This window comes from Solea senegalensis, linkage group LG8 (genome assembly GCF_019176455.1).
Source record: "Solea senegalensis isolate Sse05_10M linkage group LG8, IFAPA_SoseM_1, whole genome shotgun sequence".
NCBI classification, from domain to species: Eukaryota; Metazoa; Chordata; class Actinopteri; order Pleuronectiformes; family Soleidae; genus Solea; species Solea senegalensis.
The window spans coordinates 18,832,924-18,857,197 of record NC_058028.1 but is presented as its reverse complement, the minus strand read 5'-3'; the positions used below and the strand labels follow the sequence as shown (position 1 = coordinate 18,857,197).

At 38.8% G+C, this 24,274-nt stretch overlaps 4 protein-coding genes across 4 annotated transcripts; all 4 read left to right on the top strand.

The window, feature by feature from the left end:
- The first annotated feature begins 2,670 nt into the window (after positions 1–2,670).
- Positions 2,671–5,240, top strand: polr2i (RNA polymerase II subunit I). The gene is made up of 6 exons (XM_044031394.1): positions 2,671–2,843; positions 2,986–3,040; positions 3,656–3,729; positions 3,982–4,056; positions 4,828–4,879; positions 4,973–5,240. The coding sequence occupies exons 1-6, from the start codon at positions 2,782–2,784 to the stop codon at positions 5,033–5,035; spliced, it is 381 nt and encodes a 126-aa protein (XP_043887329.1). The 5' UTR covers positions 2,671–2,781; the 3' UTR covers positions 5,036–5,240.
- Positions 5,241–5,301: 61 nt separating this feature from the next.
- pglyrp5 (peptidoglycan recognition protein 5) lies at positions 5,302–7,487 on the top strand. Its single transcript, XM_044031393.1, has 4 exons — positions 5,302–5,570; positions 5,670–5,865; positions 5,966–6,084; positions 6,931–7,487. Exons 1-4 carry the CDS (start codon positions 5,555–5,557, stop codon positions 7,104–7,106), a joined length of 507 nt encoding a protein of 168 aa, XP_043887328.1. The 5' UTR covers positions 5,302–5,554; the 3' UTR covers positions 7,107–7,487.
- A 3,004-nt stretch (positions 7,488–10,491) lies between these two features.
- foxg1c (forkhead box G1c) lies at positions 10,492–12,162 on the top strand. The gene has a single exon (XM_044032666.1). The coding sequence runs from the start codon at positions 10,580–10,582 to the stop codon at positions 11,786–11,788; it is 1,209 nt and encodes a 402-aa protein (XP_043888601.1). The 5' UTR covers positions 10,492–10,579; the 3' UTR covers positions 11,789–12,162.
- A 3,765-nt stretch (positions 12,163–15,927) lies between these two features.
- snrpd2 (small nuclear ribonucleoprotein D2 polypeptide) lies at positions 15,928–18,783 on the top strand. Its single transcript, XM_044031435.1, has 3 exons — positions 15,928–16,050; positions 16,853–17,032; positions 18,362–18,783. Coding segments are annotated over exons 1-3 (357 nt in total). The 5' UTR covers positions 15,928–16,048; the 3' UTR covers positions 18,537–18,783.
- The last annotated feature ends 5,491 nt before the right edge of the window (positions 18,784–24,274 follow it).

Genomic DNA, 24,274 nt, shown 5'->3' with positions numbered 1-24,274 from the left:
TTTAGATTTGGGCGATTCATGGAATTAGCCCAGGGATCAAGGGCTCATGGATGGGGCGGGGTTTATCTATCTATCTATCTATCTATCTATCTATCTATCTATCTATCTATCTATCTATCTATCTAGAAAGAGGAAAGGCCGTAAGTTTCATGAAGCATTTCCTGCTTCTTCAGAATTGCACAGTCGAGTGAAAGAAAAACTGTGTGTGTGTGTGTGTGCATGTGCAGTATGTGTAGTCTTCTACTCTAGTAATATAGCAAGGACACACTTCCTGTTTTGACACACCTGCACACAGCCAGAGGCAGAAGTACCACAACTGAGTCTGTGGGAATAATGATGTCATATTTTCTTACTATTCCGCTCTTAACCATCATGCTATTTATTGGTGCAGCAGCACTACAACAAGTGTATCGCGTTATGTCAAACAAATGTGATGGTTGGTTTCAAGGATCTGTATCAAACACAAATGATCTCAAATATCTCAAACATAATTAGACATGATAATTAGAAAATGTGCTTGTGTCTAACTTAGACATTTAATATATTCATGGTTCACGGTGGACTTGTGTCTTTCGTCATATACTTACATATCAGATTTAAAACACATTCAGCTCTGTGATTGTGAATGGTTGAATACAATTACCATGGCATAAACCTGTCATTATTGCTCAGTACACAGCAAACATTTGATATTTTTCCTTCGAGTTTGAAATAAATACTGAACATAAAAAGAAACAGTAGAAGTCGAACCAAGAATTATTCTTCATTTAAAAAGAAGGCATTCTTGCATTTTACTCATTTATTTCGTTTTCTCAAAGTGAATTCCTTCTGGCTTTGAAACAACAAGGATGAAGGACTGAATGAACTGGTTCCTCCTACAAACCAGGTGAGCAACTTCGCTCTGTGTCTCTGCTCATCTCTAACATTCTGCAGCACTCCCCTGCAAGACAGCAACAGGTAAAACAAACTCTTAGTTCCATAGAGATTGCACGTGTTTGTTTTGCATCTTTCATTCTGTATATTTGTTGTATGGTGTGGTAACATGTGTTGCATGTGTATAAATCCCCGGTTTTAAAAGCCTGCAAAGCTGTCAAACACTGTGGGGATACCATTAACATATTACAGCTGTTTGTTGTGGTTCACAGACGTGCTCATCATCTGGAGTTTAAGTCATGGAATTTTCCCCTCGCCGTGGAGACAATGTTTCTCCCTCAGGTAAAAAAAACAAACAAAAAAAGCTCTCTATTTTCAGCTCTCTCAGACATTCATAGATTTAATATTATAATAATTAAGAGGAGAGGGTAGTTATATAAATTCTCAAAAAAAAACAATCTGACCTGTCTCCTGACATTTAAAATGGACTTCATTTGTGCATGCTATTCTCCACCAATTATACAAAATGTTGGCTCTTTTGCACAGCAGCTCTTTTTAAATATTTCAGCAGGAAAACCACAGGAGATGCTGATCAGATTAACTGTGGCTCTGTGAAAGGAAACGATCGTACTGATAATATTGTTGCTTGCTTTGACAGACCCGGGCCCTGTGGCCTTTACAGCCAAGCTGGACGTCTGTGACAGCTACCCAAAACACTCTGGAGTCCTGAAGTTCACCACCGTTGTGGTCAACGAGGGAGACAGCTACAGTCCTGACACAGGCATCTTCACGTGTCCTGTGGAGGGCTTGTATCACTTCACCATACACGTGTCTGTCTACGGGCGTGGACAGTGTGCTATATTCAAGAACGGAGAGAAAGTGGTGTCTCTGTATCACACCTCTCTCCCTGACAAATGTAGCCAAGTGGCCAGTGTCAGCAGTGTGGTGAAGCTGTCCAAGAACGATCAGGTGTGGGTGAATCTCTGGGGGTGTGATAGAAACGACATCTTTGCGAGTGTAGACAATGACACTGTCTTTGTTGGAGTACGTTTGAGTTAAGAGTGTCAAAAGGAATTTCCTTTATGCACCAGCAAATTCGGTGACTAATGTGTTAATTTGATACACTTTTGTAAGTCGCTTTGGATAAAAGCGTCTGCTAAATGACATGTAATGTAATGTAATGTAATACACAAATGTGGCAATGGTTTGATGCAGAATGTACATTATTAACACCAAATAAAATGTTTCATTTGCATGAATTATGTTTGTCAGTCAGTACATTGTACACAACAAATTGTCATTATTATTATTATTGTTATTTACGGAAGAGTATAGGATTAAGGCCACATGTGAAAATTATCTGGAAGCAAAATTGATTGTTTATTTAACTGCCTGTTTTGCACCGTGGGTCTGAGAGGACTGCAATTTCATCTGTGCTGTATGTCGTGCATATAGTACATTTGACAAATAAAACTGACTTGACTTGACTTAACGAGATTAAAGTCAGACTTCTGAGCAAAAAGTCAGAATTCCAAATGTAATATCAGTTTTTATTTTATTTTATAAAATACTCACAAGTGGACCTAATACTATTTATATACTATATATATATATATATATACATATATATATATATATATATATACATATATAACCTACCATAATTATTTAGCTTTATAATGATTATTCTTTTTTTATGGACTCGCAGCTATTTTTGATGACGTCAAATAAAATCATTCCCCTCCAAGCCCGAAGGAGGCGCTGTTTCTAAAAATAACTCCTCGTTTTGTGGTTAACGCATGCGCAGGTGATGTGTTTCTAAGCGGTTGGATAGTCTGTCCGCGGTGCAAAGTGACTGTTGTATCAATCAAGTTGATTTTCCACCACTATTTTTGTTGTTGTTGTACAATGGATTTAGACAGTGGAACATACGAACCCGGATTTGTTGGGATACGTTTTTGTCAAGAATGGTGAGTCTGTGGCAGAATAGAGGCTAAGGAATGTAACATCGTTAGCTTGCTAGCTACACACGCTTATGTTGTGACGCTTCGTCTTATTTTATAAAATTTGAAAACCTCAGGAAGTCATTGAAAACATCGACTCTCTTTTCAGTAATAACATGTTGTACCCGAAAGAAGACAAGGAGAACCGTGTCCTGCTGTATGCGGTAAGTGTCTTTTACCTGTTCAAGAGTTATTTTCAAGGATCTGTATCAGTCTGAGTGATGCTCAGATAGGAACCAATTCATACGTGCACACTGATATAACATTAGTCTATGTGCATAAACCCCCTCGGATAGGTAAGCAGCTTAAACAGTAAAGGTTGGTGGTGGTGAGCGGGCTGGGACACTGAGAGAACTGTGTGAATGATAACTGGTGATGCAAACTGCAAAGAAGCAGGTTGGTGTGTAACGGAGAGTTTTCAGTCTCATTTTTTTTCCAGGCTTTAGTTCAGAGTTTGTTGAGCCTGCTTTCTGGAAAAGGTCCCTGTCCAAAACTGTGCTTACATATCCACAGCATACCTTTCATGTCATTTGACGACAATAAACAAAACAAAACGTATACATCGCACTTATGACTAGCACTTCATATTTTGGTTTACTTGAAGCTCTTACTTACTTCTAGCTCTTATTTGTACCCAAATGTTTAAACGCACTTATTGTAAGTCGCTTTGGATAAAAGCGTCTGCTAAATGTAATGTAATGTAATGTAATTTTGTCTGCCCTATTTGCTTGTCTTCGTTTGTTTGTCTTAATTTGCACTGAATTTATTTCAACCCACAGTGCAGAAATTGCGACTACCAACAAGAGGCAGACAACAGCTGCATATATGTCAATAAGATCACCCACGAGGTTGAGTAAGTATCACAAACTACAGTGGCCAGTTTATAATTTGTTCCTGATTATCTGACCCAGTTGTAAAGAGTTGAATTAACTTTTTAGAGGCCTGATCATATTTTTAGGTGTGCACTGTGCTCAAAGAAACCACAGATTTTAGACCACAAATTACCATGTTTTATTATGTTTTTTTATTATTGAGTGACCTCATAAGAAGAGAAGAGAATTATTTTTGATCCATTGAGGACATTTCCGTTTTGTTTTTTCTCCAGTGAATTGACACAGATCATCGCTGATGTGTCTCAGGATCCAACTCTACCAAGAACAGAGGATCACCCTTGTCCCAAGTAGGTTTAACCACAATTAGCTGACAGCACACGTTATCTATGGACAGCCCCAATTGTTTATCTATGTTATCATGGGTAATGACCCGTTTTTTATTGGTTTGGTGCCACATTATATTATAGAAGGGCACTCGGCAGTGGAAAACAATGGGCAGAAGAGAAAGTTGAACAGATTTAACTTGTTGCTAATATGATAATCTTATTAAATTTTTCCTCGTCACAACCTGAATAATGCTGAATAATAAAAATGTTTTTACATTTTAGCACCTTTTCTGTATTTACTGGACAATTACAAGACAAGTACAACCAGTTTGTGTAAACTGAAACTAGTAATCCTTATTGAGCTAATGTGAGCTAATATAATGATTTAAGATTTGGATTTTATTATTTATTGACATTTTTTTGTCTCTCTGTAAATTTTTTTAATTGTTTTTGAGTTATTAAACATAGACTTACTGGGTTTAATCTTTTTTGCTCATGTCATGTGAATCACTTTGATCATTGTTATTATCATTTTATATTTATGTTGAACTCCCTACCCGTTAGATCATCATTATTACACTCAAACTAATCAGGTCAGGATCTTGCACCACAGACCAGACTTTTAACAGATTTGTAATTGAAGTGTTCGATAATATATTCTCACACTCGAGCATCTGTTTGACTAGAATCCATCATTTGTCTTTTTTGGACTGTCACTGATTGTGTAATGTGTTGTTGTGTCAGCAGCTGGTGTATATTCTAATGTTGTGCATGCACTGTGTCTGTTCCCAGATGTGGTCACAAGGAGGCAGTGTTCTTCCAGTCTCACAGTATGAAAGCTGAGGTAATGATCTCACACTGTGTAGTTTGTGTATGATTGTCCTCTCTGTGGGCGAAGATCTACTGTTTTTAACAAACACTTTTATTCTCCTGACAGGATGCGATGAGACTATACTACGTCTGCACAGCTCCTCACTGTGGACACAGGTGGACGGAGTAAAGCTGGCGAAGGTGAAGAGGTCGGACATTTGCATCTACAGTATTTCTGTTCCAAAAAAGCTCCAGTGGACAATTATTTTTCCTACCAGTTTGTTGTTAAACAGAAGCTTGTAGATTCTGAAATGATCGGATTGTGAATATATTTTTTTAGCAGTTGTCATTTTCAAATGTGTTTCATTAGATTAAAAGGAATCATTTGTTTCAAATGTGTCTGACATTTTTATTGAAACATATATATATCTGTACATATTCACACCACAGAGCCCGAGCCTTTTCCATCTACAGTTATTGTGATTTTGAAGCAGTTTTTGCAGGATTTATTCCTACTTCCTCCTTTTTTTCAAATGTATATTCCAAACCAGTAGTTGTGTAACTTTAGACTATGACTCAGCTGACATGAACGTTAGATAATGAATTGCCCATGAAGGTGTACTTCCCATGACCACGCCTCCTGAAAAATCTTCTTTGATTAGCCTGCTGCACACTCTACTTCTGGTCACTCTACTTAAAACTCTACAGAATGATGGAACATAAAGGTATGACAATATAATAACCTTCTGCAATACGTGTGCTATGATGACATGAGCTGACTTTTGTGTTGAAAATGCTTCTGACCATTTCACGCCGCCTTTCAGTGGACATCGTTGAAAGGGCCCAGTGGCGAGCAGCAGAACCTAAACAAACAGAGAGACTGAAAAGCGCAGCGCGAAGAGTTATAATCCACCATACTGCCCTGCCAGGCTGCAAAGGCCTGGAAGAATGTAAGCAGCAGATTCTCAGCATTCAGAGAGGACATATGGTGGACAGAGGCTTTGATGACATTGGATACAAGTGAGTAGCTTTGCCTCACAAGAAAACAAATATTTGATTCAGGCTTCGGTCATGTTCTGTTCTTTTTGCGCTGCTAAATAATAACCTGTATATGTTTCAGTTTTCTCATCGGACAAGATGGCAGAGTGTTCGAGGGCAGAGGCTGGGGTGTGGTAGGGGCGCATTCCAGAGGCAACAATCATGACTCAGTGGGGATTGCTTTCATGGGCAATTTCAACAGTAAGCACATTTTTTTAACTATTATGTTGTGGCAACAACAAAAACACATCATATGTACAGCAGGGCTGAACATTTTGGGCAGCATATCTTGCATGCAGTTTTACCTGACAGATGCTGTGATTCTATTTTTGATTGTTCTATGCCGAATGAATGGTTTCGTGTGTAAACTATTCTCAATTGTCAGAAATTGATTATTAACAAAAGCAATTCTTAATTTTTACATGTGTACAATCACCTGCTTGTATGAACTGTTGTTTTTCGTTATCCTAGAATGAGCCTTTTTCTTATTAGAATTTGTTAATTTTGATTGGATTGGATGCCTTGCTCAGGGGCACCACAGTCCTTTACTTGTACTGGGATTTTAACTGACGACCCTCTGGTTACAAGCCCAATTCCTTTCCTCTTGGCCATACATTGTACCAGGGGCCAGGTCAGCTGCCATGTTGGACCACCATGTATTTACATTTGATGTTTTACATTTATAAATAAGGTTTTGAAACCTGGTGCAACAAATTATATGGCAACTCAAATCACAATTATTAAAAGTAAGTAAAAATATTTACTCATGAGACGCCATTAAAATGAAAACTGTTACATTTCCTCATGCCAGGATGAAAACTTCTTTAGATATGAGCTGCCTATGTTTTGCTTATTTTTTCTTTCTTTCTAACAGAACAATCAAAAATAGCACAATTATCCGAAAAGCACCATGGTGATTTGCTAATTATTTTGTTTCAAGTAGCAGTTTCACTTTAAAAATCAATTAGTTGTTGCCAAGCATACAGCATAATAATGCAGGGAGAGCTGGCAACATGGAACATTAATGCTACTGCTTTTTGACTTCAGATGACTCTCCAAGCAAAGACGCGATACTGTCAGTCAATCAGCTGCTGCAGTCTGGAGTTTCCCAAGGCTTTTTACGTGCAGACTTCTCTCTGTTAGGACACAGAGATCTGGGAAACACTCAGTGTCCAGGAGAGAATCTGTATGCTGCACTGGCACAACTGAGGGGCACTACATAAAACATGCTGCAGTTGCTGACGGAGGATTCTCGCCCTCTGGCACTTACACTTCAACATTTGGTGTAAACGGGTTATAAATGGTAAAGCACGGACCCTTCACTGAGAGAAATGCTTGTAAAGTGTTGTAAAAGGAAGAAGTCCTAAAGGTTTCACAACATGGTCACGGTCTGTTTCTCATGTGAGTGAGGAACCAGTCTCAGAGGATGAGACTTACAGACAACAGGAGCAAAATATGAATAACCTTTTAAGCACAGCTCTTAACTTTATATGGTGGAATTAGACATTTTATTTAACAAAGACTTACTTGATATTATTGTTCGTGCACTGTATCATAAACATTTCACATTAATTAAACCCCATTTTCTTTCTATTTTACCTTTTGATGGTCTTTTGAAAATAAAATACCAATGGTTATTAATATTATTATTTGATTTCATTACTATAAGGTATTCTGTCTGTTTTTAGTTTTTTTGCTTTGAAACCAAAAAGGTCACTTTTATCCATGAGTAACGCTGCTGCTGCTGCTGCTGCTGCTTGGATTTCCACATCTGGGTAGCAAACACGAGCAGCATAGGAGAACAGAATACATTTAAATAACAAAAGATCTGAGGGGATTACAAGTCCTGAGACAGCAGCGCAAGCTTTCTGCAGCAACACAAACATTCCCAACATGTGTTCACTTGTGTGGACGGGCGTATCATGGGAACAGCTTGCAGTCATCGTGACTAATGGGTAGAACTCAGGTTAACTGATTATTTCTTTTCTGACTATGTCTGGAAATTAGGAAGGTGTTGTCTCAGCTTAGGTGAAGTAAACAGCTGAATTGTAATTGGTCAGTGTGTATGTACAGAATGGCCTGGTGTTTGTGGTGGTTTACATTTACCTGTGAGTTACCATACCAAAACTTGAAACTAATTCCAATTTTAACTTTTGGTATATATTTTACTGTGTAATGAAGGGAATGCCTTTCTCTTCTAGAGGTTAATTCATGTGTTACTTTTAATCATTTTAATTTTTTAGTTTTTTAATAAATAATAATAATATTTTTTTAAATATTTAGTTTTAATTTAGTTTGTCCATGCAGCAAGAAACCTGATTTATCCTTTATTTAACATGGAAGGTCCCATTGAGATGCAAGATCTCTTCCTCCAGAGAGTCCTGGTCAAGATAACAGCATAGATAGTACAAATAGTTACAAAAAATAAAACTCCCAACAGAATATAAAATTAGACTAAATAAGAGAGCTATAATAAGTAAAGTGCAGAAGTATTCAGACCATACCAACAAGATCCCACATACGAACCCCTCAAAAAGGTTACGTGAAACATGTTTCTTTCATGACGGTCCATACAGTGCCTTTGAATGTTTTTAAAGAAGTCGTGTCTGTAGTGAAATTATGTTTTGCAGCTCATTCCGTGTCCATGGTGTAGAAGGAGGAATCATTTTTCATTCTGAGAGCATTTAAAAAAAAAAAAAGTTGAATGGCAGACCTAGTGCTGTAGTTGCTGAAGGATGCATACTGTGCAGTTCTCTTTCTTGCCTCTAGGGGAAAGAATTTCAGGGCAGGACAGCTTGTTTAGAGAGCACATTCAGTCAAAAAAAAAAACTCAGGCACAGATGAACAGCTTTGGCAGAGTCACAAGACTCAAAACAATGAAAATACACAAATATGGATGAATGGTGTCACATACAATCCAAAGACAAAGACCCCAGACCATTTCACACTGTCTTTCTGGATGAGAACCAGCCTGAATCTGTAGCAGCAACACACAGTTAACTCATTTATTTAATAAAAATAAAAAAAGTATTTGTATTTAGGAAGTCTGCAGGGAAAATGCTGCCTGAACATGTGGATGAACTGCAGAGTTGTCTACATATATGTGGGTAATTCCTCTCTGCAGACGTTTGACATGTTACAAAGCACAGGTGTAAGTGTGGCTGAGTTCCATTTAGCTGCTTCCTGGTGGCTGAGTCACGTCTGTAAAGGGACACTTGAACTGAACAGAGCAGTATTTGTCACCATCAGTATTACTATGACATGTCAAACTGTCTTGTCTGCTTGGACAAAAGCCAATTAAATATCATTAAAACACTAAAATAAACACAACTATTCGTTTGTGCTGCTGCAGCTGTAATGTGAGTTTAGTTTTGCTACTGTGCCAATTATTTGTTTTAACAAATAGCCTCTGAAAATATGGGAAAGGGATATCACCTGAAATATGTACATAAATGATAGTTTTAATTTTAAAGGTCCAGTCTGTAAGAATTAGTGACGTCTTATGGTGACTCCTCTGATCATCAGTCATTGATTGCCATTCACAGGGCCTTCACTCACCAGACAGGGTGTTATTCGTCCTTGTTTGCCTGAATAAAACCTGAACTAAACTAAACTTTCTTTAGTTTGTTCTTTTAGGCCGCAGTAGAATCACAGCACTGCGAGATCTCGGCCTACAGAAAGCGAGGCCTTTGGCTGAAATAGACTGAAAAGCTTATTCTGAGGCTACAAACTCATTTTATTCGAAAGGAACAATTAAAAGAAAACGTATGGAAAATATATCTGCCAATAAACACACTGAATGTTACACACAAGACCTTTAATCAGAGTAAATATTGATGTGGCATGAAGGGAAGTGAGGCCCAGAGCTGCCTGTTCTTTGCACTTATTTTTGTAACAAAGTAACAAAGTTGTAATAAAGTTTCAAAATAAGGTGATTTTTCTCACACTGTTCATGTTTATTTAAAATCGATCGTGTAATAATCTAAGTTTTAGGAACAATCATATGCCATATATTTGCTGAGGTGTTACACAACACACTGTTGTCAGGGCCTATACTGACAAGATCAACTCAGGCTTCGTCTTTCTTTCCTTATTTCATGCCAGATTAGAGAGAGAGGGAGAGAGAGAGAGAGAGAGACCTGCAGCCCAGAGGGAAAGGCGCGTGTGAGAGGGTTGAGTTTCATGAGTCATGAAAAGTGTCATAATTGAACCTGAGTTCACAGATCAGTCACACTGATTGACATTGTTGCACCTCCTTCTTTTGGCACAGCAGCGTAGAGTCATATTCCGTTACCTGCAGATCATGAGTGAGATTATTGTGCCTTGTATACTATTGTTGCCCAGAAGTGGAGGAATGAATGGTCTTCTTGTGGTGCTGCTTTAGTTTTTTGGAGAAAACATATCTTTATGTAAAACAGCTGTTTCCTAAAATGAAGATTTGTTCCGGCGGGACAAACTCTGCTTACGTCACCATAAGGTGCAGCAGCAGAGTAATCCACTACTTTTTGTAGGTAACGTGTCCTGCAGGCTTTCTGTGATCATGCGCATGTGTTGTCGCGCTGTCTGGCCAGTGCGTCTCTTTGGATCCTCACCACTTTGAATCAGCGCCTCTTTGCTCCGCGCAGCTTTCACTCAGTCGCTCATTTCCTATTTTGAACTTCTGAGGGCTTCTTTTTTATTATTATTATTGCTTGAAATGGAGGATTTGAAAACTTCTGAGCGATGTGTCCACAAGTCCTCCTCCTTCAGTATTAGCAGCCTGTTGTGGAGACGAGATGGGATGGTGCACGAGTCTCACTCTCCGTCCCAGAAACATCCAGGTAAATCCAGCCAGGATGAAAAGTGTGACAGCGAAGTCAAGCGCGAACTTCCCACACAGGGCGCGACAGTGGAAACAAAAGACACAAGTGGGAAACGGGATGGGAACAAGGCGGAATCAAAGGAGAGTGAAGGAATCGTGAAAAGCGAGAAACCTCCGTTCAGTTACAACGCGCTGATCATGATGGCGATCCGCCAGAGTCCAGAGCGACGGCTCACACTCAACGGCATCTACGAGTTCATCATGGACAACTTTCCCTACTACAGACAGAACAGACAAGGCTGGCAGAACTCCATCAGGCACAACCTGAGTCTCAATAAGTGTTTTGTGAAAGTGCCGCGACACTACGACGACCCGGGGAAAGGCAACTACTGGATGCTGGACCCCTGCAGTGAGGACGTCTTCATAGGCGGCGCGTCAGGGAAGCTCCGGCGCAGGACCACGTCTGGATCTAGGGCAAAACTTGCGCTGAAACGAGGAGGAGGAGGAGGCGGAGGAGGACGGCTGATGTCCTCCAGCACTGCAACCAGCGTGACTTTGGCCGCGGCGAGTTCGTTTTACTGGCCAGTGCCGCCGTTTCTGCCTCTGCAAACTCCAGTGCGCAGCAGCCTTGGCGCGGGGAACTACCTGAGCGCTCACCCACGCTTCTCCAACCACGCCGCGTCTGTTGTGACTCAGCGATCCCGCCTGAGCAGAGCGACCCCGGCTGACGTGGACCGGTTCGTGCAGGCTCACCATCAGGAGATGTCCTACATCGGAGTCAGCTGCGCGCAGTCCCGCCGCCATCAGATCGGCGCAGCGTGCGCCGCTTTCTCCACGTCCATCCCCGCGTGCACACTGCCGCTGTCAGATCCCTGCCCTTTTAACATGATCTCCGGACAAGCCAGCTATTTTTACTCGCACAAGATTCCGTGCGCTGCGACTTGTAGTCCGTGTCAGGATGAGTTTACAACCAGCAGGACGTCCCCGGGTCATTTTTTATCCAAGGCCGGACACTCGGACTTCGGAGGATGCTGCAACGACTTTCCAAATTATTGCCCTCAAATAAGTCCAACTGCTCCTTCATCTTGGAATATAGAAAAATAAAGTCATTATACACATAGCTGAGATTTAAAATATCACTGTAGGATTTAGATAAACACGTGGTTAAAGCTTCCAGCCTGACTGGTGAAAACTAGTCCACAATATTTACTCAATAAAGTATTTGTGTTTAAATGTTTGAAGTCAAACGAGCGACTATTCTGTTTTAGAATAATACGGAGAGTTGTGCAAATGAATGAAAATGTCGCACATCTGTTGGGACTTTGGAAAGTCAACAGTAATAAATAATAATCACCACAGACGCGTTTCATTCATTACTCTTCCTCATATATCCACGTGTTCGTGTACAAAGTGTTGTTTGCGCGCATGTCACTGTTAATAAGACATTTAGAAGATGAAATAAAAATAATAATCACTGAGTCTGATGTCATTTGTTTTACGTGGAAAAATGTAATACTTATATACAATATTATTTTATTTCGATGAGATCAAACTAAAATCATATATGTAAGGTGTTCATTTGTTCACACTTTAAATAATACACAACTATTTTGATGAGGTTCCATGTAATTAAACAATAAATGATACTATTTTAATTGTATTTCTTCTTCTTTTTTCTACCTCATTATAACTTTACCATGGTCAAATGTGTCACTCTGCAGATTTGAGCCCACACAAAATTAAAAATTAGATGAATGGAGTGCAAATTATAGTGCAGGTGTATGTGATATTATGATAGTTTTCAGTGCAGAGGTGTGTCTGAACGCAGACTGGGATGTTAATTCATCAGGTAGACATGACATTTCCAGCCTAATCTTATTGATCCGGCTTATGTTTCACTCTTTTCTGACATCACTGCCTGTTCAACTTTCCCTCACCTCTTCCCGTCGTTCCCCGCCCCCTCACATTTAAAAAAAATTCAGATTATATAGACCAGCACTCTGTAAAACAAGAGACTCTTTGTTTGAAAAAAAAAAAGACCCCAAACCCGTCACCTTCTCTGAGCTCAGTCACTGTGGTAAAAGCAGACTGCATGAGCTGTAGGATCAGGTAACTCCACTGTTGGCAAACTCTCTGTCTAGATAGATACCAAGATAATAATATTTTCATTACTGGCATGAGTAATACTCATACTGATCGCAGGCGGACAGAGATGTGAATCAACAGGTTCATGGTGTGAAGTAGAGTTCTCCTCCCTGAGGCAGCAGTAAGCAGATACTGTTTGTTGATGGGATAAATAACCACCTTCTTTTGACAGCTCGACCAATAAATCTGCCCCTGCTCATGTGCTCAAAGGTTTAGAAGTGAATTCGGTCAACAAAATGTATAAACAGTGAAACAAATATGTTAATATTGTTCCAACCAAGGTACTGTTTTTATTTTCATTGTAAAAACTAATAAAAATCTATTGAAAATTGGTCACGTAAACCCAAATCAGATTGTTTTCCCTGTGTGCCCTTAAAGTGTCTTTGAGCAGAAGGCATGCTGTTTCTGTTTCATGGCTTTATTTTGGTCATCATATTACGATTGTGGGGCAAATTTTGGCAGTTTGAAAAACACGACAGACTTCGATGTATATTGTATTTGGGCCTGTTGTACAAAACCTGAGCTAAAAGGTCAGTAAAGGACAGCAAACCCTGAACACAAGCTTTTGTTATTGCTTTGATTACTGTCAGCCTGGCCTCATCAAGTATCTAGAGCTTCTGCTGTTTGTCATAAAATATCATTCAAATTCACTGGGGCTTTGTACAGCAGTCATTTTGACGTGGCGTATGAAAAGCACAGGTGTTAGTGATCACATTAACGATGGCTCTGTTCAGTTCCTGCAAGTCAGGACAGAGCGACTGTGAAACCCTGAAACTGAGGAAGCTAAATGGAACTCGGCCGTCATTCATTTCACTATTTATTGTGATTTTCCTGTCAATGTGGCTGCTGTGCAAAGGGATCGATTAAAATAACTGTATTTATGCGTTAGTAATCGCATCAACCTATACTTCAAAAACATACAACATACAATTATCAGGGAGCATTCAAGAGTTCCTGTAATAAACAGTGCTTAAAAGTACTTGTGTAAGATGACATTTTGAACATCTTTTAAAGTAGACCTCGGAGAAACTATGTAGCCATTAAAGTAACTAACACGTTTTTCCTCAAAATGACAGCCTCTGAATAGCTGACCTGGCTCCTGATTAAATTAAAAAGGGTTATTCTGGGGTGATTGTACACAAATTAAGTACAACTATTTTATTTTGAAAATAATTTGACCTAGGTTTTACACACTGGACCTTAAAACAAACTGCTTTTTACAGCCTCCTATCACGACTTAATACAAATAAACTTGTCCCCTTCTTGACTATCTGATTGAATGTTTTGGTTGGAGAGTCATATCTGCTCTACCTGGGTAACTTCATAACTGTTGTCCGTTTGCTACAGCGTTGGTCAGCTCTGTCACCGTCAGCTCGTTTTACAGGCTCACTGTGCCACAGTTTAAGATGGAAGTCTGTTGGCTGAATTAGGTGTGCTTCATAAAGATGTAGTACAGCTCTGGAAATCAATCCCTCACACTTGCCACAGTCAACAGCACACAGGCTGCCATTATCTGCAGCAAGTGGCTTCCACAGGTAGATCTGCCACCCTTTGAAATAAGGTGGGTGGGTTGTACACCCTCTGGCGTCTGTCTGTCTCTTGCCAGAAAGCCAATCTCTTAATGTCTCATTCCTGCTGTTAAGACAGAATGGCCTACATCCACGTATCTACCTATCTCCCTCTTACTCTCTCTCTCTCTCACACACACACACACACACACACACTTTCTCCTTGTTCTTGTTGTGTTAAAGGGGAAAACAATGGCTTTCTTGTTTGGGTACATGGTATCACCTTGGCTGCTCTCGCTACAATCTCTTTTCCTGTAACAACTTCTGTAACAGAAGGTGCTTAGGTTGTTGGTATACAGTCGCTGAGCACTTTATTAGGAATGCCTGTTGTGTGTACTCATAAGATAAGATTATCAATTCAGCCACATTGTAAACATTGTGGAGTTACATTGCAGTGTAACTCCAAAATAATGCGGGTTCAATTCGGGAGTTAATGTTAAATGCCAGAGACTTACCATCACTGTGATTCTGTTTTTGTTTTTTTATGATCACATATCAGTAATCATCGTATCAGTAGACCTTTTCCACAGGTCTCATATTCACCATGTATATATATATATATATATATATATATATATATATATATATATATATATATATATATATATATATATATATAAAAATACATTTTATATATGTACATTAGCCCTCCCAAAAGGCTACACATTTAAAACTTAAGGACACTGTCTTCTTCATCAGGGTGAAAATGGCATTCACATATTTTTATTATTTTCTTCATACAAGTGCATCAAACTCCTTTCTTTTGGACCATTGCTTATACTTTGTGGACCTAATGTCTTTCTTGAATTGCAAAATATTTTCTTCCCAATTCAATCCAATCCATTTTATATTGTTTGTAAGCACTCAATATTTGTATGCACTCTTCATACTCATATACACACATAGTTAATTTAATCACCCCAGTCATCAATAGAATACAAATTAAATATAACAAATGAGTGTTAAAAAAACAACAACACAGTATTAATTGTACTTTCTTACTTCCCTCCATAGCAAGTGTCAAGCAGTAGAATAAAATATGGACGCATTTATTGAATATGTGAACACTAAGAAGTGCATGAAAATAAATGAATGAACATTGCTTTATTCCCACTAAGATCATTTGCTCTGTTGTCATCCTCCTCTTCCTCCCATATACTTCAGACACTGGTATAGTGAAATTAAATTAAGATGGAATGAGAGATAAGGTGACTCTGTTAATTATTATTTTAATTAATTATTATTTTTTTCATGTCCTGCACAAACTGGTCAAAAACTCCTCAGATCCACTCTGATGACCAGAGGAAGCCTATGTACCACAGTATGAGAACTATGGGTTTAGGAATGAGGATGAGGATAAAAGAATGAGGAATGGGGAAATGAAAAAGAATGTGAATGAAGGGCAACGTCGATCTGTGTTGAAAAACCCTGAACTGTAATGACTTCAAAATGTGAAAGGGAACTTCGAACTAAAAGGTCAAATGACTCTTCATCATAATAACCCGGTTATTATTCCCACATGTTGAAGCGCGTACTTGTTGACCCGGAAGTAGTCTGGTCCACGCTTGAAACGTTGCCGACACGAACGAAGTGAGCCAGTGAAGACGAGCGCTGCAACATCTGAGAGAACTACTTCGATAAACCATCAGCCATGTAAGTGTTCATAAAGCACTCGGTCTTTGTCTGAATGTCACTTTCAAACCCACTGTCTACTTTAAGTGACTTACAACGTTCTGTAGCCACTGTGCTAACCCGTTTAGCATGAGAGAGAGTCAGCTATGCTAGCGAGGACGATTAGCTCCAGCCGATAAACCCTTTGTGATTTTCTCGTGTAATATTGTGTATTTACAGCCATTATGGTGTTACTGTGCCAGTGCAAACACACATTTAACTACTTTTTTATGATTGTAAAACTGTTGTGATTCGAAGTGTAAAAGTTACGAGTCAGAAGGCACACAATAGTTTTGTTACACGCTAGCGAGACGCTTCCATTAAGCTGCGTATGGTCAATAAATGTAAATGTGTTACATTTTTACAGCCTGTAACAAATGTGATACTGAGGGTGTTAATTATATGTTTACGTAAAAGTAGGGCTGCAGCGATTAATTGGTTGTTAATCGACTGTTTTGATAATCAATTAATTGGTATGACTGTTTTTTTCTGATTTTCAGCTCGTTAAAATGTGAATATTTTCTGGTTTCATTGCTCCATGTAACAAAGAAATCATTAAAACAAGACATTTTACAGACCAAGCAAGGACTTATTTAATTGATCGACAGATCAATTGCTTATGAAAATAATCTCCACATTAATCAATTAAGAAATTAATCAAGTATTAACAAAGCCCCCCTTTTAATGTAATACCTAATTAGTGACACAGAACTGGACAGTATTCCTCTTAGATAAAGACAAATATTATATTGTAACCTGATCACACCTATTTGTTGCACATCAGGAGTTTGTTAACAAAGCCGAAGTCAGAGATGACCCCAGAAGAGCTCCAGAAAAGAGAGGAGGAGGAGTTCAACACTGGCCCCTTGTCGGTTCTCACCCAGTCAGTCAAAAACAACACTCAGGTGCTCATTAACTGTCGCAACAACAAGAAGCTGCTTGGGAGAGTCAAGGCTTTTGACAGGTACACAACCTCTTTGCTGCTTAAAAGCTTGTTTTTATGCTAGTTACCCTAACATAAATATGAATGAAGTATTGGGCAAACATCTTAGGCCATTACTAACTTTGTTGTTGAGCTTGCTTATTTATGCTTTTATTTCTGTCAAATTCTGTGGTCTTTGGCATTTTGATTAAAATTGTTAAATGAGATAAATCTGATGTAACAGACCCTTTGGTATTTTCAACATGAAATAGCAGTACAATCACAGCTGTTACCGTGACATTAATAAGGGTTCCACCCCAGGTGCGAAAGAGCAAGGGTCTTGCTATCTAGGGGAGGTCAAACTAAAAACTAGACACAGTCTGTAGAGGCATTTTTATTATTTATTTATTATTACTCATGTCTTGGTGAGGTAATATTGCATATATATTTCCCGATTGTGTGCCAATAGAGATATTTAGAAATAATGATGTATAACCTTGTTCAAGCCTTGCTGAAACATCACTTTTTAATGATGGTCTAAGACTTTGGCACACACAGAGCATTTAAAGGTTATGTGTAGGTATGTAACGATGCACAGAAAATTTATTAAAATGTGTGACTATTTGCACAGATTTACATAGTAAATTAATAGAGCCACAAGGCTGAAAGTGTAGGCACTTATCTCAGAGTCACTGGTACATATCAGCGAGGCACATCAAGAACTAGTAGGTTTTGAATTTCTTACACAGGAGCCCTACAGTTGGCTGCAAAACAAAAAGCATTGTTTGCCCCTGACATCAACAAGCACAAGTTAATCGTGGACGTTATTGTGTGCTGGTCCGCTGCTCAATTTAGCCCAAGTCTGGCACACAGGCCAGGCCTGTGTTTAATACTGATTTACTAAGTTCTTGTCATGATGTCTATGCTGGTAAGGGGGTAACAGACACTGGTGCCTATCTTGGATTGTTTTTAAAAATCGAAATATTTTTTCTGATTTAAGATGTATAACTATTTCAGTTGCACTTTTGTTCATATAGTTAATAAGATAATTTGTGATGTGCAGTGTTTCTGTTAAAGATGGAAGCCTTTTTTTGTATTTTGTTATTTAAGATAACGATCGTATTTATAAATTTATTTGGTCATGAATAATTTGTCTAAAAATCATGAATCGAATCGCGAGTTGTGTATCGTTCCATCCCTAGTTCTATGTTGTGTAGTAAGTGAAAACATCCCACTCATCATTAAAACACTCATCCTGTGATCGTATCTTGTATCTTGCAACATCTTGTGTATCAGTGCTCTGCATATGTGCTTTTTCTCTATGATGGTGGTTTTATATGTTAATGTTTTGCATCCTCGTTGCCACTGCAGGCACTGCAACATGGTCCTGGAGAACGTGAAGGAAATGTGGACAGAAGCTCCCAAGAGCGGGAAGGGAAAGAAGAAGTCCAAGCCCGTGAATAAGGACCGCTACATTTCCAAAATGTTCCTCAGGGGCGACTCTGTCATTGTCGTGCTGAGAAATCCTCTGATCACTGGAAAATGAACTGTTTATAGACGCCTTGCTTTTTGTTTTTCTCTGTGAAGGCAGTGGACTGTCGTAAATGTAAAGTTTTGTTTTATTTTTGACTTTTCTCATTCACTGCATTTATTGTTGAGACAGAAACACTGTGTCAACAAAATGTTTCTACTATTTTGAAAGTGAAATAAGCATTTCATTGCTGATTTTGCTTTGTCTTCAGAAGGCGTCTTGTCTTTTTTATTTTAATAATAAAAATGATGATTGGATTCAAGAGTTGTGTGAGTCCTGCATTGCTTTTAGCTTTAAAGTTTCACCTGATATTAAAACATGCAAAAGTACAATCTTCGCCACCTTCCTCGGTTTCCCTCAGTGTTGAAACACTGAGGGTATTTTGTAAGGTTAAAGATTTTAAAAGAAATATACAGATCACCATCTTAATAAAAAAATGAACACTACATCAGATGTATAATTGAAAACCTCTGCAGGAAAGTTTTTCTCCGTTTTTCCTGCATCCCCTACCTCCCCTCCCTGCCCCCAGTGTCACCCTTTCACTCTCCCCTGACAGCATCTAATGTGTCGGGCTTGATTTCAGTCATCAGCGCTCAATATGTGACAAACTGCCGTTTAAAGGCCCACTGCATTATTGATGAGACCAGATGTGCTGACTATCACTTCACACCCTCATCTCTCTCTCTTTTTTCAGACTGTTCCTTTCTGCCACTCATCCCCTCCTGACCACTTTGTTAATTGTCTTAATAGCTTGACAGCTATAGTCTCACCTTACTCCTCCTCCTCCAGCAGTTGGCACCTAACCTCTGTGCTTTGGTGCTCTCAGATTTAGCGCCTACAGGATTTTACTGTATTAAACTGGATCAGTGTTTATGTCTGGTTTTATTTGTCTGCCTCAATTTTGGATTCCAATCCGTGTGCAGAAGCTTTTAAGGAGCCTGAACTCTCCTTCATGTCAATTTGTTGTCCCAACTGTATTTTTGAAAACGACTGTTTTCACAATTGTAGTTATAGAGTTACTTAAAATATCAGAAACTGTTAACCAACCCTGGAAATTATGATGTTCTCCAATGTCCAAAACTGACCAAAATTCTTCAGTTTTAATGATTTCTTTGCTTAGTTTAGTTTGCAGTTTAGTTTATTAGTAATTGTTGCCGTCCTAACACATCCAAACCTGAGGCCAGTGCAGCACCTGTGGAGTTTCTGTGTGTGTGGCATCAAGAACTGGCTGATTTACAGCGTGCTGCGTCAGATAGAAGAGAGCAAGAGTCAGGATGAGCCGTGAATTTGAAATACAGTGATACTGACGTTGTGACCTCTCTGAATGTAATGTTACCCTCTTGTTTTCCCGCTTTAGGCGATTCTTGACTTCTACTAAAAGTGTGAGTGGGATTGTGTTTCAGAGGCTGGAAATCTAACAAGTTTTTTCATCCGTAAGCTGCTGAAGGCAGGAGGAAACAGAACAGCTGTTTTAAGCCCTGTGTCTCTTAACTTTTATAGTTTAAAACACTCTCAAGTAACCTTTTGTATTTTATTTGAACTTTCCTTGAAACAAATCTCTTAAAAAAGAAAAAAGACCATTATCATATATGGTACTTAATCTGAGGTGTACCATATCTGCTGTCTTTGGGTTAAAATAATATTTAAATACATATTCATGCATGTCTTCGCCTGAATGAAGCTACACATATCAATGACATTTGTCCATTTTGCTCTCTTCATTATGTCTTTTCGTAGATTGTTCTACAAACTAGTTTTGTGCTGCACCAACATATTTTAACAGTGCTGTACAAGCAGCTGACACAATTAATCAGTGCAGATTTTATGAATTTACACTTATATTCAAGATCCGAGAGTTTTATTTGTCCCATGCATCGTTACACTCATAAAACCCACAGTTAAATGTCACCCTGAGTCGCTTTGAGACTGTAAACATACACGAATATAAAGGGGAGAAAAGGAAATCTATATATTAAGAAACTATATTGAATACTCTGTACATATAATATGTACAGACTATAAATATGTAAGTATATATATGATTGGAGAGGGGATTCTGAGCATAAATGTGATTTCTCTTTTCTGTTGAGAACATATTCACAGAAGCTTTGAAGAGGCTTTTCATTGTGATAGTCAAGTTCAAGTTCATGCACTCACCTGAAGTATCATTCATACATTCATTCATGCCCATGTTTTAGTGGCCTTTTTGCACATGAGCACAATATGAATCGATATGTATTAAACTGCGTGAAAAGTAGTATTTTATAATACTAACTTTTTTGTTATTGGCAACCTAATGGTTAGTCATCATCTTATGGTTAGTTAATCATTAGTCAGTGGTAATTCCATAATTAATAAATGATTAGTTAGTGACAGTTCATTGACATAAAGACCAAGCTGTTGTTGGGGATGTTGTGACCAAAATAAATCACACTTTGATACTTTGCACTTGTCTCAGCTGCAGCAGCAGTATCCTGGGACAAAGTGCTGGTGGCTCTACTTTGAGATGCTGGAGATAAAAACAACTTTGTTGGGTATCATCGTGCACTTCTCTCATGTTACTTCAGACACATTTGAAGAAGAAGAAGAAGAAGAAGAACCTTCTCCCCCCTGAATTTAGATTGTGGCGGGGATCCATGAGCACAGGAAGGCAGATGTTTTATTCAGTAGGAAAGCGATAAGAGGGGGGAAGTGTGATTATGATAGCGATCGGTCATGCATCGATACTCATCCCATCCGAGCAACGCGACACCCTGCAGCGCATCGATCGGTGCCAGGTAACCGGAGCCTCCGCCGCAGTTTGTTTTCAAGCAGAGCCGCGATCTGAGGGTGTGAGAGGGTGTGAGGGCCGGAGCAGGTGAGAGGAGAGGATCTCCTCTGCTCCGTAAACACACAAACACCTCCGTTAAGTGTCTTTAAGTGCAATGACACGTTCACTGACAGCCAAAACAACACGAATCAGGTGAACAGAGCTGCTGCTGCGTTCAGTGACCGGTGACAAACCAGCACTGATGTAGGCCTACAAGAAAATACTCATGGCAAGTCGTTTTAAAACGCTTTATAATATTGATATTGTGCATTGTGTAGTATTGTATGGTGTATTACTGTATGTTTTGTTTACATTTTGTCCTTGTTTTTATTCATATTCTTATTACATTTTGATGCTACCTTTTGCGCTGCTGTGTCAATTTGATTTCCCCTGTAGGTTATCAATAAATATGCATCTTATGTTATGTTATGTAATCTGTAATCAAATTCTTCCCAGAAAGAACACAAAAATATAAACTCCAGTTATCTCCAATAATATGCTTCATATCCACAAATGTCATGACAGATTGGATTGTAAATATCCCCTTTGTGAACAATATCACAACAGCCCATAATTCCAGTTTGAAAAACAATATTTATCTAATATCTGCATATTTTTTCCGTTAATTTTAAAATAATTTAAATGTATATTTATCTATTCCAAAGTAATCCTTGTATCCATGTAACATGTTTTGACATGTATACTTATTTATAAATACGTATATGAATACAAATAATCAACTTTAATATTTCTTTCTTTCTTTCTTTCTTTCTTTCTTTTTTTCTTTCTTTCTTTCTTTCTTTCTTATTCCCGCCATGAATCCATTTTTTTCAGCAAACCTAAATAAGATTCTTTTTTTGACTCACCACATTCTTTGTACTTTATTCTAAAACAGTACTTTATCAGTTAAAATCATATGCATATTATGGCAGTTGGTATGTTGCATTACTTCCCTATACTTATAAGTTTATTCTAGACCTTTCAGACAAAAGCTGGCAAAATTGACTTCCATATCCACTAACTCTCAGCAGCTCACAGCTGTGTCTCACTTTCTTCATGAGTTAGAAATCCAATCCATTGGAATAAAGATGTCACATCCATGCTGTCAGCCGCTGGTGAAGTACACTATACATCTTTTACACCTCAAATAAACATAGTTTTGGACACACATACTTAAAACCATTCATCTAATTAAAATTAATGTAAAGCAACACAGTTCACAATGCACGGTACTTATAAGGCCTTTGTGTTTCACCTGTTGGATCTACTTAACAATTTAATAGTTATGTAAGATTTATCGACATGCTGTCAGTATTTTCCGGGGAGACTCCAAGAGAAGAGTCAACACAAATAATAATAATAAAAAAACCTGTTTAATACTCGTGACACAACACGAAACAACACAGAAACATGACACACAAGTTTTCCAGGTCACTACACAATACTCTTGTACTGTTGTACTGCCATCTTGTGGATCATAAATGTAATGCACCTTGTTTCCCCAGGAGACACCATGTAGTAATTTTCAGTAACAATCAAACCATAAATGTTTTGGGGGTCATTAACATATCACACAATCTAAGTATATCTTCTCTAGTATATGTCTTTGGGGCCATTTTGACCATGAGTGGTAAATGCCGCAGTGCTCTGGTACTGATATTAAAATGAAGGTCTAAATTATTAATTTATGAAATTGTACAAATTAATTTGGTCTATTTCTTTTCTAAGAATGTCATGTCATGCCCTTTGACCTCCGAGTTAGTGAACATGTATCTCCACATTTTTACCTTCCTGCCATGTAAAATAGAAAAGAGAGTTGTGTAGAAGCCAGACTGACACTGTTTTTCTCAGGTTTAAGTTCAGTTATGTATGATTCTCTTCTTCTTTGAGTACAATTCAGCCGAACAGTGGAGGCTGAGGCTTTCAGACAATGCCGCTTCAACAAGTCCTGGACTGACATCCAGTAGTCTACACACAGGCGTAGAAACAGAGACAGAGATAATGTGCAATTCAGCCTGGCTTTACCAAGCACATCCACTCTGTCAGAATCTTGCTGCCCAGTGCTTCTTTGTGCACATGTCCTTGTGTTCCTGTTTTTCTGTTTCTTCATCTCACACTCACACTCACGCTCTCACGCTCACTTTCACAGTAGTAGTTTAGACCTTTGACAGGCAGCTCCGAACACCTGCTGTATCACTCTCTCCTCCATGTCCCACGGAGGCCTCCTTGCTCCTCGACAGCGCTGACCGACTGACGTCAATCTGTGGAAATGAAGCTGTGGTATAGGAGGAGGAGGAGGAGAGCAGGAGAAACCTAAAATTACTGCATGTCTGTTTCCACTTCTTTACAGCTTCTGGGAACAGCAGTGACTTTTTGAGAATGGGCCAACACAAATCACACAAACGCCTCCACGCGTGTTTAAGCGCAAGCTCATGCAGGAGCTGGAGCTGGTGATAATGTGAGCAAAACTGCAGAGGTGGAAAATAAATTTGGGTTTGCTTGCTTGACAGTTTGAGGAGACAGCCAATTTAACTGGGGACACAGGGCTAATAATAAAAAATACCAGACTCACAGTTGCTCAGAGCGATCAGCTTGTATGTCTTCAGTGTATGTGAGTGAGTGAGTGTGTGTGTGTGTGGTGAGATTAAAGGCATACTGGCTTTCTGGATGTTTACACATGCCATGCAGACGTAATGCATTCCTTTCTCATCCTCTCCTCCACCTCTGTCCCCATTAGGAAGAGGCAGCAGTGCTTTTAGTGTGTACACTATGTCATTGTTGAAAACAGGGCCAGGTGAGGCTAACTTCTGCATCTATATTCGTAGTTGACAGCAGAATTAGAAACTCTTATTTTTCACAGTTCAAACAGGATTATTAGACTTCTACAAGTTGGCGCTGTCAATTCTACTTCAGCAGAAACAGTATTTACCTAATGACAGAGAAA